This window comes from Pterocles gutturalis, unplaced genomic scaffold (assembly GCF_000699245.1).
Source record: "Pterocles gutturalis isolate BGI_N339 unplaced genomic scaffold, ASM69924v1 scaffold18067, whole genome shotgun sequence".
NCBI lineage: Eukaryota > Metazoa > Chordata > Aves > Pterocliformes > Pteroclidae > Pterocles > Pterocles gutturalis.
The window spans coordinates 1,414-18,340 of record NW_010113169.1 but is presented as its reverse complement, the minus strand read 5'-3'; the positions used below and the strand labels follow the sequence as shown (position 1 = coordinate 18,340).

Genomic DNA, 16,927 nt, shown 5'->3' with positions numbered 1-16,927 from the left:
TTAAATTCCCATCCATTCATCTGTGAAGTCTGTAGAACCTGAGTGTGAAAGCTATTCAGTGCCAGCCTGCTGCTGCGCTTACAAAACTGGCTAGATGATGTCTGTCGCTTCTGTATTTGGTGGAATAATAGTCTATTGGGAAAAGGACAAATAAAAATTGTACTCTTGTAGGATTGTGATTAGCGGAATATTCAAAAATTGCATTGCAGTAAGCATTTTCCTTGTGTTTGGGCTTATTTTCTCCTTTTTTCCGTGGGATGCTATTTTTGATCAATAAAAATGTCATTAATATTTCATTATTTATAGGAATTTGAGAGGGAGAAGCATGCTCATAGCATATTGCAGTTTCAGTTCATGGAAATCAAAGAGGCTTTGAAGCAAAGAGAAGAAATGCTTGCAGTAAGTAACTTTTTTTTTTTTTTTTTTTTAATGGCTTCTTTGATTGGTATGTTCCCAGTTAGCAGTAGGAGTGTAGAAGGTGAGGCATGAAGAATTTTATTTCCTACTCAAGTTTCTCCCCTGAAGAAATACGAGTGTTTCAGGCCAAACAGGTTCAGGGCTGACTAATAAAAATAGTACTTCGGTAAGTATTATCTGAACTTGGACTTCTTTTTTTCCCTTGTCCCTGGTATGAAATAGGCTGTGTTTTGGATGGCCGTTGGTGGGGATGCAGAGGAAACAAATGTCTTAACTTTGCTGAAAGTCATCCTGTGGACAGTAAGATTGTCTTCAGGAGTGTAGGTTTACTGACTTTGTTCATTCTTTGGCATCACTGCAATCTTGACCTTCTTTGTTAACCTGTTAACCTGCTTTCTGTCTTCTTGTTTTACTCCTGTCTCTCAGGAAATCCAACAGCTGCAACAGAAACAGCAGAGCTATGTCAGGGAAATATCTGATCTTCAGGAGACAATAGAGTGGAAAGACAAAAAAATAGGGGTAGGACTGTCAACTCCTGAAATGTGTTCAGAGTGGCACTGTCGTTCTCCAGCTGGTCCTGCTTTTTGCAAAACCTTATAAATAAAATCCTCCCTAATGACTTTGCTTGCTGTGGCTGTCTTGCTGTATTACCAGTGAACTAGCAAATAGATTTTGTCTTTGGCTAGTATCAAAATATCCAAGAAAAAAATTAGCAGGTGGTCTGACTTCAAAACTGAGGGTAATTTGTTGGCTGGCACCATTTGTATTTGCCATATGCAGAAAGGAAGTGCTATTTAAAATGCAGTTCCATCAGCGCTGAATTTTTGCTTATTCAGATTTAGTCTGCAGACTGAGCAGAAACTGCTAATAAAGAAGTAATAGAGCTATTTATGGGCTATTGGGATGAAAGTCTCTAACTCTCTCTTGCTTCTCATCCCTTCCCACTACCTCCTGTCAAAGTCAAATGGAAACCCACTCTTAAAGAAAAACATGGCTTTCTTTTCTAACAAAGAACACATAAAGACTTTCTAAATACAGGAGGAAAAAGAAATCTGTAAACTTGCCTTATGCTTGTGATGTCCAATAACTTGTAGCAATTTGAAACTCAAAATTGTCTAATTTTTGTTAGTGTTCTGTAGAAATATTGGTGGGGTTTAGTAGCAAAATATGCATTTGCACATGGTACAAAGATGATTTAATAGTAGCTTGCAAATTATTTGAAATGTACTGAACCCATGATGATAACCCATGGAATAAAAAGACTATTCAAATCTGCTGGGCCTGCTTTCATGCCCTTCTCTTAACACCTGGGAATGGCACTACCTCTTCAAGGCGCATGTCGAAATAATACGGATATGAATTACCTTGTCTAGCAGATAAGAATGAAAAGTGGATTCTCATTTGAAGGATCCCTAAGGAAGGATTGGGCTCTGAATGTCTTTATTAGGAATTCCTGGTTACTGAATAAGGTGTGCATTTCTTGGATTTGAAGTTTATTTGTTTGTATGTAAACTTGGTCCTTTTATCTGTAAACTTTACCTTTTTCATACATGCCACTTCCATGAATCTCTGAATATCTTAAATCTCCTCGTTCTTGTTTAAACTTGCTTTTCATGGTCTTTACTTGTCTCCCTTCCTTTCTTCACATCTCTTTGCCCTCTCTGTTGGGAACTCAGGTGTTAGAGAGGCAGAAAGATTTCTTTGATTCCATAAGGAGTGAGCGGGATCACCTTAGAGATGAAGTGGTTGTGCTGAAGGAGCAACTGAAGGTATGCAAGAGGAATAAAAGAAACTTATATTCAACTGCTGATTTTTTCTCCTGTACATTTTTGGAGAAAACTTTAATCTAGCTCAGTAGCAAGAACTCTATTGTGTTGCCTATAAGTTGCCATTTCAGGAATTTTCTGTATATAAAGTCTTTCCTCCTAATATTGACTGTGAGCTTTTAGCATAGGCTGTAGCATTAAGTGGTTGCTTTTGTAGGAGACATTTCTCTGAGGAACATTTTACACAGCAGATTTATGTTTGGGGGGAAAAAAAAAAAAAAAGCTGGGATCACATGCTTTCTGTCATAATAGCTAAACTGAGAACTGAAATATTCTGTGCTCTTTTCTGACCTCCAGCCATTTTTAGTGGAACAATTGAAGCAATTGTTTATTCAGAATATCAAGGCCAAGAACACCTGAACTGTCCTCCCCTTTCTGAGCAGCAGGCTCTAAAGCATTGCTTTTGCTTTTCCACAGAAACACGGAATAATCCCAGACTCTGATGTAGCCACCAACGGGGAGACATCAGACATTGTTGATAATGAAGGACACTTGGATTCTTCCCGAAATATTCCAGGCACAACTCAGGCATTAAAGACCGGGGGGGATGGGACACTAGGTAAGTGCTGTGTATCCTTTCAAATCTTTCTGTCTTGTCTGTCCATTCATTCACCTTTGCTTGGAGTTTGGGTGTTTGTTAGTGGGACAATTAACACATCACGCAGCATGTTACTTGTCAAATCACTTCCTATGCATTTTTCTGCTTCGTATTTGTTGTCGCTTCAAGTATGTTGTGCAGTTTCCTGCTAAGGCAGACTTCATTTCCCATTCAAGGTGACAAAGGATGAGAATACAAATATTACATTATAGATAAGTAGCAATCATTGAGATTACTATTTAAACCCAGAATTTGAAAATTGGCCTAGAATAATTCCGCTGTTCATTATTTTTCAGCACACATCTTAAAAAAAATCAGAAAAAAAAAAACATTTTAGTTTCTTATAAAGAACTTGTACGTTGGCTGAGAACTTTAAGCATCTGCTGAACAGCAGTGCTGGACGCTGTTGAAACACACTAATGTACGCACTCGTTGTTCTTGGTATCTAGTACTACTGAGCAGTTAATATTAGCACTTCAACATTTTTACTTGTTGTAACAGAATTAACGTTGTTAAGTTCACAGAATGTGACTCTGAGATGGACAGTGTTAGGAAGGAGAAATCTGGCTGGCAAAACCATTCTTCTTAAGCAGTTATGGTGAATGGCCACTCAGAGAACTTTTATGCTCGTGGAAGGAAAGGAAATAATAGTGGGGTTTTTTTCCCCTCCTGTTTTTGTTCTAAATGAACATACTAATAAGTAGCAACAGGCAGCCAACTGTTGCAAGTGCAAGTTATCTTGCTTTTAGCTGTTGGCTGCTTTTTCCTCACTCAGTTTTTGTGTGGAAACAATCTGGAACACCAAAAACAAGGTAAGGGTATATTTTTGAATGTAATATGTTTGCTGTCTCTCCTTATTCTCTTGCTTTTGGAAACAGGTACAACATAGACCCAAAAGCTAGCTGCTGAAACCACAAACACTGTTGTTCTAATACCTGTTGCTTCAAAATATGTTGAAGAAAAACTGCTACCAAAAAAAAAAAAAACAACACAGAAGTCCACATCCCTTTGGGTGGGTGAAGCGCCTGTAAGGGGCACGAAGTACCCAGCCTTTGATCTGTGTGGGTGATTAACATTAAACAGCTGAACCACTTGCTTGCCAATCAGATTTTGCATTCTGCGTTGATGATGCCTGTTCATGATCCATAGGAGTAAAATACTACTGAATAATCCTTGATTACGTCATTATAATGGCATCAGACGCACACTCTTGCATGCATAGAGTGGTGTTAGGGTTAAAGTTGTAGGGAATATTGCTGAGAAAAAAAAATCTTTACTGTTAATGTTAGATCTGCAAGTATTACTGTTAAATTGCACTGCTTGAAACAGTTGTTCTCATCAATGAAAGCTGTAATTCTCACAGCCAAGAGCATAAATCTCTTACTTTACAAAATCACAAACCAGCACCAAAGACTCTTTGCTTTGAGAGGGTGGTGGTGAATTTCACTGAGCAAAAGCCCTGGACCGTTACTAATTCAATCGCTGCTTTGCCTCACGTAATTGGCAAAAGCTGATCTTTTATTAACCTATTCTTGGAGTCATTCTCTTTCGGGTTTTAAATGGGGAGGTAAGTGCTATGGCGTGGTCCCTTCAACTTTCTCAATGGTCTTTTAGGCAGAGCCAATGAAGTGGACATGAAAAATGAGATTTTGGAGGATATGGGGAAAAGAGAAATCTTGCAGAATACTGAGTCTGAGGAGCAGGAAGTACAGACATTTCATGCTGATGAAAATGCAAAGGCAGAAAAAATGACTGAAGAACGTGATGCCCTGTCAAGAGTGATGTTACCAGACAGCAGGGTTACGGAACAAATTCAAAGCCTTACAGAACATGTATCAGGGAGCACTTCTTCAAACGATGGTGGTGACACAGAAGATCTGAGAAAGGAGACCGAGTCTGCAGGTTCAGCAATCCAACAGCCTGTTAGCACAGAGGCTGAACACCATGACCTAGATGCAAGGATAAATCAGAACTCAGAGGTGGGCTCTCTGCAAGGGGATGAGATTTTTGAGATTCCCCAGGAAATGCCTAGTATTTCAGGTACAGAGCATGAACTGGAAAAAGCTGCACCTGAACAGAAAGAACAAGAGGATCTTAAAACTAGCCATGACCTGAGCAATAATGAAATGGATCAGGAAGCTGACAGAACAAGTGAGAGCTGTGGGTTGGTTTCTAACCAGGCAGGGCTACCAGAGGTTACAGCAGCAGGCTTGCTTACTGAAGAGGTAAATGTAGAGAGTCATGCTGAGGTACTTCAGGACTCAGAAGAAAGTGCTGAAAACAAGGGTGCAGATGTCTTGGAGGAAGAGCTTGTTGAAAGTAAAGACTGCACTGATGGAAGAATTGATAAAACAGAAGGTGGTAGAGCTGAAGAAGAAAATGAGGTTGGGAACGCAGTTCAGGGTCAGATGAGGGAAACAGAGTCTGTGGGTTTGGAGGGGATGGAGCCAAGTGAAAGTGGTTTCCCAGCAGATGCAAGTGACAAGGAAGGTGGTGGAGGTCAGGCACACATCCAACCACTTTCTTCAGGGGACTGTCCTTTGGCAGCATCAGAGGGGGAAAGCACACAAGATGAAACCGAGCTTGAAAATGCTACAGCTGAGAAGGACAGAGAGAAGGAAGTATTAACAGAAGAGCTGGAGATGTGTTCAGATTCTGCAGAAACAGGCAGACGAGACAAGGCATCTGTGGAGGCCATCGACTGTACTGCTGAGGTAAAGGGAAGTGTGCTGCAGCAGGCAGAGCCAGGCACAGACGTTGCGAAAGAGGTGACAACTCAGGAAACGAGTTTAGACCCAAGTCTTTTAGATGAGAAAATGAAGGAGTCAGAATTGGAAGCAGGGGATGAGTCTTGGAAAGGAAAGGAAAGTAGGACAGAATGGGTAGAAGAGTTAAAGCCAAAGGCAGAAGTTCAGACAGGTCAGTGTAGTGAAGAAACAACAGGTGATACCGTGGGAGAGAAAAATACTCTGTTAGAAGGTGAAGTGCAGGATATAGTTAAACAAGAGGAACGTGAATCTCGAGAGGAGTCAGCCGTAGATGTTAGTGTAACTACTGAAAACAAAGTTGACAAAGAAACACTGAAAGAAAATGATCAAGAGTTAGAGCTTGCAGACCACCATGGTGGTGGATTTGCTTCTAAGGGAGGTGGAAATAATTCCCTGGCACAGAAAGCTCAGCAGGATGAGAATGTTTGTGAACAAGTTACATTAAAGGGCCAAGCAGAAGAAAGACTGGAAGATGATGGTGATGCATTTGATTTTGACGAAGAGTCAAAACAGATACTAGAAACTAATGAAAAATGTGATGGAGAGAAAGCTGATACACAGAAAGAAGAGGGTGATGGAGCAAATGATGCTGTCCGAAAAACTGCCCAAATAGGCAAAGCCGGGGAAAGAAGAGACGAAACAGAAGCTGAAGACGCCTTGACTGAAGATGACAGCTTGCAGCATAAAAAGGGAGATGAACCTGAAGAAACAGAGCCCTTGCAAGGGGAGGCGTTATGTAGAACTGATGAGAAGACCGATGCGATGGAAGATGAAATCAAAGCATCAGATTCTAACAAAGTGGAAAAAATGCCAGCTGAAAATGTTTCAGAACAGGATTTGGAAAGTGCTGGCAATAACAAGGATGAGAGCAAGGAGGATCTGCAGGGTGGTAGAAGGGGTAAGGGTAAATCCAGAGATGACTGTACAATATCATAAGTTTAGAATCTCAAGGCTACACAAGTTACATGCCATGTGATCAGTCCCAGTACAGAAGCCTGGACTTTGCACAAGACATCAAACCTTAGGAATACTCTTCAAGTTTTTTCTTTACAATAAGTAACTCTCATCATAATACAATGTTACGTAATTGGTAATGATGCAAGTCTTAAGTTATTCACTGATGTACCTAGCCACAAGAAATTGCGCGTGGGTTTGGTTTTGCTGTGTCTCAGGTTTAAAGTTTGTCACCAAAAGAGCAAGCTTCACAAATCAACTTATTCAGACTATCTTGCAGTTAAAGTACTTTTTAGCATGGATAACTGCTACTGAGGAATTCCTATAGGAAATTATTTTTTTGTTTTCTAGCCTAGATTATAAATGTCTTGAATGTACCTATGTGCATTGGACCTTTGTGAACTTATGTACATACTTATGTGTACTTATATTAGATTTACAGTAAGTACATTAACACTTCATGAAGGAACTCGGTGGCTCAGCAACGCTGATCTGATGTTGGAACTTCTTTTTGAATATTTAAAGCCTAGGAACCAATTTTTATTTTTTTGCTATGAAAAAAAAAAAAGAAAAGATACTCTCATTCCACTTTGTGTGTCTTTCTAATATGGTCTCATTCCAAAATATAGTTAGATCACTGTGAATCTGCTTAGTCTAAACACCTTGGAAGAACAGTATACAGTTTGAAGAAAGTACAACATACAGGTCTTAGTTTACTGAAAGGAATTAATATATACATGTTTACTTCATCTAGGCACTTTGTACCACAAGAGGCCTTTTACACCATGTCTCACATGGTTTTTTTAATTTTTGCTGAAGAAAGTGTCAATACACACTGTAATGTGTGCTTAGGTTTGCTATCATGTACTGTCTAGCTATAAATATATAAAGTACCTATTTTTCCAATAAATTTTTTGTTTAAAAATGCATTTCCTTACTGTATTATTTTTTGCAAACTATGATTCTGAAGGAATGTTTTTATCTCTGAAAAATTGTTACCTCTTCCTTTCTGGAAAAAAGATTACTTTCCATGTCTTAATTCTTGTTGGATATCAGACCAAAGACGATTGTTGTTCTGTTTACTAGCCCCTGTGCCTTTTTGAAAAGCTGGATTGCTTTGAATTGCTGGCCTAAATTAGACACTTTGACTCCATTGCTGTATTTCTTGCATCTTTGGTAGTGCTTGGGAGGAAGCATAATTAAAAATCCATTTAAAGTTGTTTTGAGCAATGAATGTCCCCTGGAAATGCAAGTCGAGGTGTTGGGATGGGGGGGGGTGTGGAAGGCTGTGTTTGTGTTGCTGTTACAAAACCGATGGGAGTACAGAATGCAAAACTTCAAGATGTACATCAAAATGTATTGAGCTGTATATAATCAAAATAAACATATTTTATACTTTAAATTGCCTGTCCAGAGTACTGTTTATAAACCTGCATAAATATTTATTTAAATGCTATGATTTCAAAAACATGTTTCTGCAGCTTTCTTTGTTAAATACGTTGCATTGTGCTGTGTAGCTAGAAGAGCTATCTCACTAGGAGCGGGCAACCTTGGTGCTTGAGGACCTTTAATGTGGGATGGCACCTGTAACAGGACTGTAAACTCATACGGCTTCTCTCCAACTCTAGGACAGTTCCAGTATGGTTTCTGTAAGTATTAGCAGTTGTTCTTAAGGGTTTACGCTAAATGCTACTCTAAAAAGTCATAGATCTTAAAAGCATCTCTTCATATTATGTAGCAGTGTTTATTTAAAGATTTATCTCTCCTATACTTGCAACAGTAACACCTGGTTTAATGTTGAAAGTATTTTAAATGTATTTATATTTCAATGTTAAATACATGTAAATATATAATTAGATGTGCTTGCCAGGCTTCACCTGTACTTATGGGTGGATCTATAAACAACTCTTGAGTTAAATTAGGGACATGCCAGCATTTTTCATATGAGTTGGTTTCTAATAGAAATGCTTCTGGATGGTTGAGGGAATGAATGGTGAGCTGTTTTTAACTAGTTTTTCCACTTCAGAAAGCAAAGCATCTGTAAGAGAAGTCCTTTTTAAAGCCAAGTCACAGGAGGAGAAACAGCTCTAGTCTTCACTGTCCACGTACCAGCTTTTATCCCACAGTAACTGGTATTCTTTACCTCTGTTTTTTTCTTGAGTATGTCCACATCAAGGGAGAGGGGGGGGTCTCCCAAATAAATCATCTTGAAGATAAAGGGAACTGCTAGATGTTATATTAAAAATTTAATAATTGAAAGAGTATATGCCAGCTAGGGTTGAGTGAAATGTTTGCCATTAGAGGAGACAGTGTCGCAGGAGGAATGACCAAATGCATCTTTCGTAAAGTTACGCAGTTGAAAACAGTTTTGGGCGTTTTCCATGCAGTATCTAACAGATACAAGAAAAGATCTAGCTTGTCCCTTTCTTCATTGGTTTTGGCTTTCAAAACAGCAAAATATAAAAATCAGTCTTTTCGTGGTCTATCGTGAAACCAAGAAATCATGAGATTAACTAAAGTCAAGATTCATATTTGCTGCTATTCTGTTACCCATTTTGTTTTGAGCAGGGACAGTCTGTACCACTCATGGAGTATAAGACTTGTGTCTCAGAGTAGCTCCAGAGCTCCAAATGCTTGCTGGGTTTTCTGTTCCATACCTTGTGGCACGTGTAGCCAGTAGCCCAGGTTTGTGCAAAGGCAGAGCTAGCCTTAGATGCTTTCAAAAGCAGTAGATGAAGAAACTTTTTTTTACTTTCCCTTTCTTACTCAGCAAGTAATAATGAAAGGCCTTGGTCAGTATTTCCTTTATTACAGAAGTCTTCCAGTCCCCCTCAGAATTAGTATTGCAAGCTGGTGTCTTCTAGATCCCATGCGTATTCACTGTCCCAACAGCCTGTCCCCAGCAGTATCTCTCTTCTGGGAAAGACAGGAAGGCATTTCTCACTATTTTGTTGTTGTTGTTTGTTTTCTCATTATTCAAACTTAACTGACAGATCTGGAGAAGGAGTATTCTCCAACCTGCTGTTGATCTGACAGTTGTATTCTAGCAAACTGTTCTGAATAGCTGCTTGGAGCTCCTGGTGTGGTTTCATGGGATGTCTTCCTATCCCCAAAGGACAGTTTACCCCTTTCCTTTGCATCAGTATTAATTACTTGGAGGGCTGCACATCGTGCAAATATAATTTGGGTTAAAAACAGCTGCTTCCTGCCCCATGCTCCCCTCCAAGTAGAGAGAGATACAAGGATCTGTGGCTGATGAGGGAATATGAGGTCAACTGTGCCACTGAAGTAGCACCGTAATTAGCAATTCCTTGAGTCAACTGCAATGTCGGTAATGAGGGTCATCATGTGACTTACAAACAGGTCTGTACAATAGCAGGAGACACTGGTAACCATGACCACCCCTGTCTGTCCTCTCTCCTAGGCCTTCCCAGGGTTCAGCTCCTGGCTTCAGCCCTCTTTTAAGCTCCTTTGCATCTGAAAGCCCCTGAATTGGTGCAGCGAATAGCCTGGAAACCATGTTAACCAAAGTTAACTTTGAGTGAGATTAATGTCACACTCTGATTATTCATCGTAGTATCTTTGTACATGAAGTAAGGATAATGACTGTTATGGATGAGAATTGTAATTAGCTGCTTCATGAACTAATTCAGTAGATTGCTCTTTTCTGCTCACCTGTTCTCAAGGTCCTCAGGTCCTTGATTTGTTGGAAAAACGTCTCCTAAATGCAAAAGTAAGGTGGCTCTGCAACAATATCTGGTAAAGCTAAAGCAAGTTTTCTGTGTTAGTATGGGCTTTTAGGATAAGTGAAACCTAAGAGACCTTCATCTATGCACGCAGAAAAGTATTCTACGTAGATGGCAATATTAGCAAATTATTTTTTTCCGTAGTCTTGTAAATCCTGCTGCCGGCATGTTGTCTGTCCTAGTGGGGTGCACAGTGTCTGTAATGAGGGAAGAGAGAACCGATGGTGAGATCAGATTTGAAGACTCATCCCAAAACACTAACATCCGTTTTGCAGAGAAGAGGGTTGGGGGAAGCTGATATGCTTCCTACTGGAAACCAGAGGAGGTGTCCTTCCTTTAGGCAGGTGTATTTCACCCCACAGCAGTGGTTGCTTAGCATGACAGAGTTATTTTCAGGATCAAGGTGGATTATTTGGCTACTTTGGTGTCACAAAGTTTAGGCTAATTTTGTAGTGGCCTAGAGTTTTCCTTCTGCATCAGTCCTTCTTCTCTTTCCAATTCTTACAAACTTCATTTCTTCATCTCTGCTGACCTGTGACTCCCAACCCTATCTGCAATATCTCTGACCTTTCTTTTACTGTTTGCTCTCCTCGCTTTTGTCATTGACCTTTATTTTTCTTCCCTTTCTTTCATCTTGAATTTCTGTCTTAAGCTTCCTTTCCTTCCCATAGAGATATGTGAAATCATTTAATAATTTTGAAGGGATTTATACTTGTGAATTTTTACTCTTGATAGTTAAGAAAAATGTGGTTTGTTTGGTTTTGTTTTATTTTGTTTTTTCGATGTCAATGCTCAGGTGTAACAATGTTGAGTGTGTTACAAATGGCTAAAAAAAAGAAAAGGATAGGGCTGGTGGAGGTTCAAAATGAATGCATAGAACTGCTGAACGGGGATGTCCGTTTAAGATCTGTATTTGGTATTGCATCAGAAGCCAAGGTGAAGTTTTTTTTCTGTGCTCTAGAATGAGCACTCTTATGCTGGAACTTGTATACCCAGGAGGTGAATCACTTGCCACATTATTCCTAGCTAATGGACTGTACGTGTCTGCCATGTAGAGGGACTTTCATTTGAAAACTTCCATTTTCCCCGTAATTTGATTCAATATAGACTCTTTATTCCCTTGACTTCATGTTTTAGCAAGAAAAAATGGTGAACCACAAGACTGGCCTCTTGAGGATTTTACACTGAATGAGGACTGTGGCATTGATATTTTTAAAGCTTTTACAAAATACTTAAGTCAACTGAATTTACCTGGTAGAAGCCAACCAGCCTTTTATCTGCAATTTGTCAATTGCTTTCCTTGCATTTACAACAAGTCCTTTTTCTTGCGTGACCTTTGGATTTTAACCCTTTAATTAACAGGCCAGACATGAGATGGGGAATTGAGCTCTGAACGCCCACTGACTTGGTTCTGCACAGGTGACCACTTGATGGCGAGGGTGACAAACCAAATAAAACTGCAATAAACACACATGTCAAACTTGTGGAGTAAAACCTGCCTGAGGTCGATATATCCTCTTCTAATAACACATTTGAATGCTGTGTTTCAGTATTGAGGTGAACCTGAACAAACTAAGGTTGTTAATTAATGAGGTAAAGTAATTTTAGTGATAAAAAAAAATTGTGAGTTAAGATTTGTTGCATACAGTGCCTGTTAAAATGCTTTTGCATTTTGCATCCCTTAATAGGGAAGAAAAAAAACCCAAGTGATTTGGTTACTTATGTGTATTTCTTTTTTCCAGTTGTCTCACTCTGTAGTGTGCAAGTTATTAATGAATGCCACACATACCCATGTGCTGATCTGTAGCACTTCCAAATTCAGGTGTAACACAACAGTTGCTCCAGGTTTCCCATCACCGGCTCGATGTTTGACCAGGAGAATTGACTACGGAGGATTAAAGAGAAAAGAATGTTTTGCCAGACTGCTGCATTTGAAACAAAAATAACTTCATGGGCAAATGTTTTTATGGTCATAAAACTGGAGATGACACAAAATGTTCTTGCCGTGCTGTTTAGTTAAAAGAAGCACAGATGTAAAGTGCTGAGAATGTGCTTAGCTATGATTATAGGTGTTGACAGTATTTTTATTATGTTAAACTGTAAAGATTTGTGAGATTTTGTGTTGCAGTTGTGTTTGACCCTAGAGTTCTTGCATGCTAACCTAACGTAGAAGATTAGCCTCTTTGCATGCAGCTGGGTGCTGCTACTGCCGTGACAAGCATGTTCTGTGAGAATGACATAACCTCCCCTGGCTGCAGCCCCTTCCCAGCCCTGTCTGTGGCCTCATTTCCTGTGGTACGTGCATAACTACCTTCATCATTAGTTTCACTGACCTTAACGGTTCGGTTACTCTGCTGTACTCTGAAATGTGCAGCGCAATCAAAGCGGCACTGAACTTTCAGTTTTCTCTTGCAGACAGGCTGAAAAAACTCATTGATGAACGAGAATCCTTGCTAGACCAGGTAATCACAGGAAATGCTGTGTGTTCACTCAATCTGCAATAAGAATAGTAGAGATTAAAAAAATCAAAATAGCCTTAACGTAAGGTATAGCACAGCAGTGCTGTTGCCTTTCAGAATGTGTGCTGGGTTGCTGTTGCTGAGGACTTAGAGCATTCCTTGCCACTTTCTTCTTCCTCTGAAACATTTCTCCTGCGTGTTAACTCAGGATACAGAGGAAGAAGGATGTGTGCCTGTTCCGTGTTGCTAGCCAGTCACGTTCAGTCACCTAAAACTCCTTCCCCAAGACTATTTCTGAAAAATAGTACTTCAGATTGTCTGAGGCCAAGGGAAAAAACAAATATGGTCCAGAAATTGTTGAAGCAGATTTTATCTCCAAGAGTAAGCCTTCCCTATTGCTAGGTCGGTGGGCAACAGGCCATTCAGAAAGAAGTGCTGGAGGAATTACAGTAGGTGGGTAAATAGCAATTAAAGTAATTCTTGCTGGTACCGTGATATTCCATAGTGGATATAAAGCTTATTAAAATACTTTTAGCCAATCTGTTTCTCTGCAGGATGCTCTATGCTTTAATTTATGGACTATATCCTTAGCCTTGAGACTTCACACACAGCAAGACACGGTTTTGGGGTTTTAGGAATGTTTTACATGAATGTGCTTACAGAACACTTACGGCTTTTCTAATAAAACTGTCATCTTCCACTCATTATGTTTGGTCCTGAAGCTATGTATTAGCACTGATACTTAAAATATAACGAGTCATTTGCCAAAAGAATTTATAGGAAAATTCTTTTGTAAAAATATTTTTGGAAGTTAGGCTTAAAGAAATAGAATTTGTTTTATAATACTTGAGTGAATTTGAGTACTGAGCCACAATTTTCCCTTATTTTAATAACTAATTATTTTGTATCCTTCAGGTTAAAAAATTAAAGGGGCAACTGGAAGAAAAGCAAAAGAATGGCAAGATGGAATATACACAATCAGAAGATGAAGTTCTAGAAAATGGGACAGATATGCACATGATTGATCTCCAAAGTGAGCCATATTTTGATTTTAAGAGAACATTTGTGTCCTGCATGTGAGTGAGAAAATGTATCTGTATAATAACCACATGGCTCCAAGTAAAAATAAGCCTTGAGTTCTAAGGGAGCTTCAGATGGGGAGCCAGCCATGCACCTCTGCTAGGGGTGAGGGAACCATTATCCTTTGTTTGAGCAAGATTGCAATTGGAAATCTCTCTTCCATTCCCCAGGAGAGCTGGGGTAAGTACCTGGTTAATTCTGCTTTCAGAGTGGTCAGAAGGGAATCAGGCAAGACTGGGAATAGCACCTATCCACTCGGCACTTTTTTGTCAGAAAGCAATTACTGCTCTACAGCTGTCCCAAGCAGATTCCTGTAGCGTGGAAATTCTATGACAGACTTGTTAGAAGACGCTGTTGACACTTGTTCTGACATCTCTGATAAATCTGCAATTCTTTTAGGAGATGCCAACAGACAGATCAGTGATCTCAAATTTAAACTAGCAAAGTCTGAGCAAGAGATAACAGCATTGGAGCAGAATGTAAGTTTCTGGCTTGTTCTGTTTGTTTAGCTGTGGTGAGAATGCAAAGAGAAAGTGTATTTTATTCTATGATCAATGAAGTCATGATAACTGTGATTTTTGCCCTTAAAATAAGAAGCAGGAGTTTTGGAGCATCAGGGCTACTGCACTTGAGTCATAAAGACTAGAATGTTCTCATTTATGTATGGGGAAGAGTGAATATATTATTCATCTTTACTGAAGGAAAAATGTTCAAAGACAGAGGTATGTTGAGAGCACTTACGAACTCTTCAGAATACTTTCTCATGCCTAGTGGTTGACAATTTTTCAGTGGCTTCTGGCAAATGATGTAGTATATGGGTTTTATACAAGACCGTTCAGTTATGACTGTTCGCTCTTGTCCAGAGTATGTCAACAATACTCTTTCTAAGATGAATTTAGTCAAAGGACTATACTTTTTTTTTTTTGTTGCTGGAAGCATATTAAATATGGATATGTATGAGAGTCTGGAGTAAGTTATCATGGCCAAGCTTCCTTGGTATATTTTTGTTTCCTCAAAATACACCTTTATTTTATGAAAGAAAGGTGAGAATCTCTTTGGTTATTGCTTAACTACTAGTTGAAGAGTAAAGCTTCAGAGTAACTTATTGGTACAGCTTTTAATTCAAAAAATTTGCTTTCACCTTAGGTAATACGATTGGAAGGTCAGGTAGCCCGATACAAAACTGCTGCTGAAAATGCTGAAAGAGTAGAAGATGAACTGAAAGCAGAGAAACGCAAACTACAGAGAGAGGCAAGTCTAAATGCCAGCTGCCACAGGCAAGCAGTCAGCCTGCCACATGGGGGGAGACCTGTCTGGCGCATTTCGGAGGAGGAACTGCCCTTCTTGGCAGAGTAAAGAATAAACATCTACTTTTTTTATTGCCTTAGTTATTCGTTCTAAATGTTAAACCAAAATTTCAGCACTCAAACTGGAATAACAGTCACAACTCTGAACTCCCACTGCCATTTCACCATTCCTTCCTAAACTGACTTGTAATGCCTTGCTTTGTACCAGCGTTAGTTCTCTGGAGCAAACTCAAGTTCTTTTGTGCCACTTGATTCTAGAAGCAGCCTTCAGATGCTCAGGTTTGCATGCTGCTTTGCAGTTGTGAATGTTTGCCTGCTTTGACATTCATCAAGCTGAAGAATCCCTATTTCTACTTTGCTGTCCTTGTCCTTCATTGTATCTGAAAGCTCACTACTTTGGGAGTTACAAGTTCTGGGTTTATAAATACAAATTGCTGGTCTTTTTAGAATATGTGATTCAGAAATTACAGCAGTAGAAAGCTGGAAATTCTGCTGTAAGGTTAATTTGAGCTCTTCATTATTTAAAGCGCATGCCACACCTTACCAGGAGTGACAGTCTGAACTTTCAAGCTTTAGAGTCTAAACTTGAGTGCTAAATGGATGTGCATTGTTCTTATTGAGCCTGTTTTTCTTTCTCTGTCAATCTGTTCAGCCTGTTATTGTAGTGTGTTCATCCATAGACTCTGTCCATGTTTCTCTGTCTTAAAACACTGCACCTTCAAGCTGTCCATAATTTTGACCTTGTTTGTCTTACTGAACTTCACGTTCTCTCCAAATAGCTGCTACAACGAGCTTAAATACATTTGTCAGCTTCTTTCACACCTTTGTCCTGATGGGTTGGGTGGGGTTTGTTTTTTATTCAGTGTGGCTCTTTGCTTTTTCTAAATACTCCTTCTGCTCTGCTGCCTATAAATATTGCTCCGTGCAGTCCACCTCTGTCTTCCTACCCCCCCATCCTGTGGTGGGTTTTGTAGAAGAATAAGGCACTAAACTCACGGCTGTGGCAGCAGCTCTGGGAACCAGAAATATGAAAGCCAGGCAGTGAGACAGGCGTAGGTCACCCAGCAGATATCTCTGAGCATCTGTGCCTCTGACTTTGAGGCAAACTCTGAGACATTTGTTCAACGTTCTTTAAATACCTTGGATTCTTGGCACCATGCTTAGAAAATGACCCTGTGTGTGGCCTTCAAATCAACAGCACAGACTGTTACACAACATTTACGTTTTACTCCACTAATAGGAATCTTCAGCTGCTTTATCTTGTAAGGAAATTCCAACAATATAGCGAGTTAGTGTTGGTAACTACAAACCTTGTTTATCTTTGAAAAGGGAAAATATTGCAAAAGTTATGGTGTTTTTTTCTGCTTCTTTCCTTCAGCTTCGTTCAGCATTGGATAAAACTGAAGAGCTTGAAGTTAGCAACGGCCATCTAGTAAAACGCTTGGAGAAGATGAAAGCCAACCGGAGTGCTTTACTGTCTCAGCAATAACCATCGCCTTCCAATGGAAGCTACTACTGCTTGACAGAATGAGAACAACATTGCAGATGCTTCTGTCTCTTGCTGTCCGGGATGCTTTGTGTCATGCCTTCTGAGAACAGACAACCCCAACATTTGCTCCGTGCCACCCAGTTGTGGTTCTCTCTACACAGATTCAAACCGACTGCACTATATACATAGGACTAGCTGATCCAAATGGCTGTGCCTGTGGGAGCCCTTCGGCACCGTTCTTTGGGTGCATTTGAAGTACAATAGCCGCCTACTGTATAAGAAG

General features: G+C 39.7%; 1 protein-coding gene across 1 annotated transcript in view; it reads left to right on the top strand.

Annotated features, from left to right (window-relative positions):
* The window catches only part of LRRFIP1 (leucine rich repeat (in FLII) interacting protein 1), a gene marked incomplete at its 5' end in the record, with an annotated part of 49,546 nt that extends 32,902 nt beyond the window's left edge, over window positions 1-16,644 (top strand). The window contains 9 exons of the mRNA XM_010074378.1: window positions 307-399; window positions 844-936; window positions 2,094-2,186; window positions 2,661-2,802; window positions 12,725-12,771; window positions 13,684-13,801; window positions 14,248-14,327; window positions 14,995-15,099; window positions 16,534-16,644. Of these exons, the coding sequence (XP_010072680.1) occupies window positions 307-399; window positions 844-936; window positions 2,094-2,186; window positions 2,661-2,802; window positions 12,725-12,771; window positions 13,684-13,801; window positions 14,248-14,327; window positions 14,995-15,099; window positions 16,534-16,644 (882 nt within the window). The remainder of the gene's footprint in view (window positions 1-306; window positions 400-843; window positions 937-2,093; window positions 2,187-2,660; window positions 2,803-12,724; window positions 12,772-13,683; window positions 13,802-14,247; window positions 14,328-14,994; window positions 15,100-16,533) is intronic.
* Window positions 16,645-16,927: the final 283 nt, after the last annotated feature.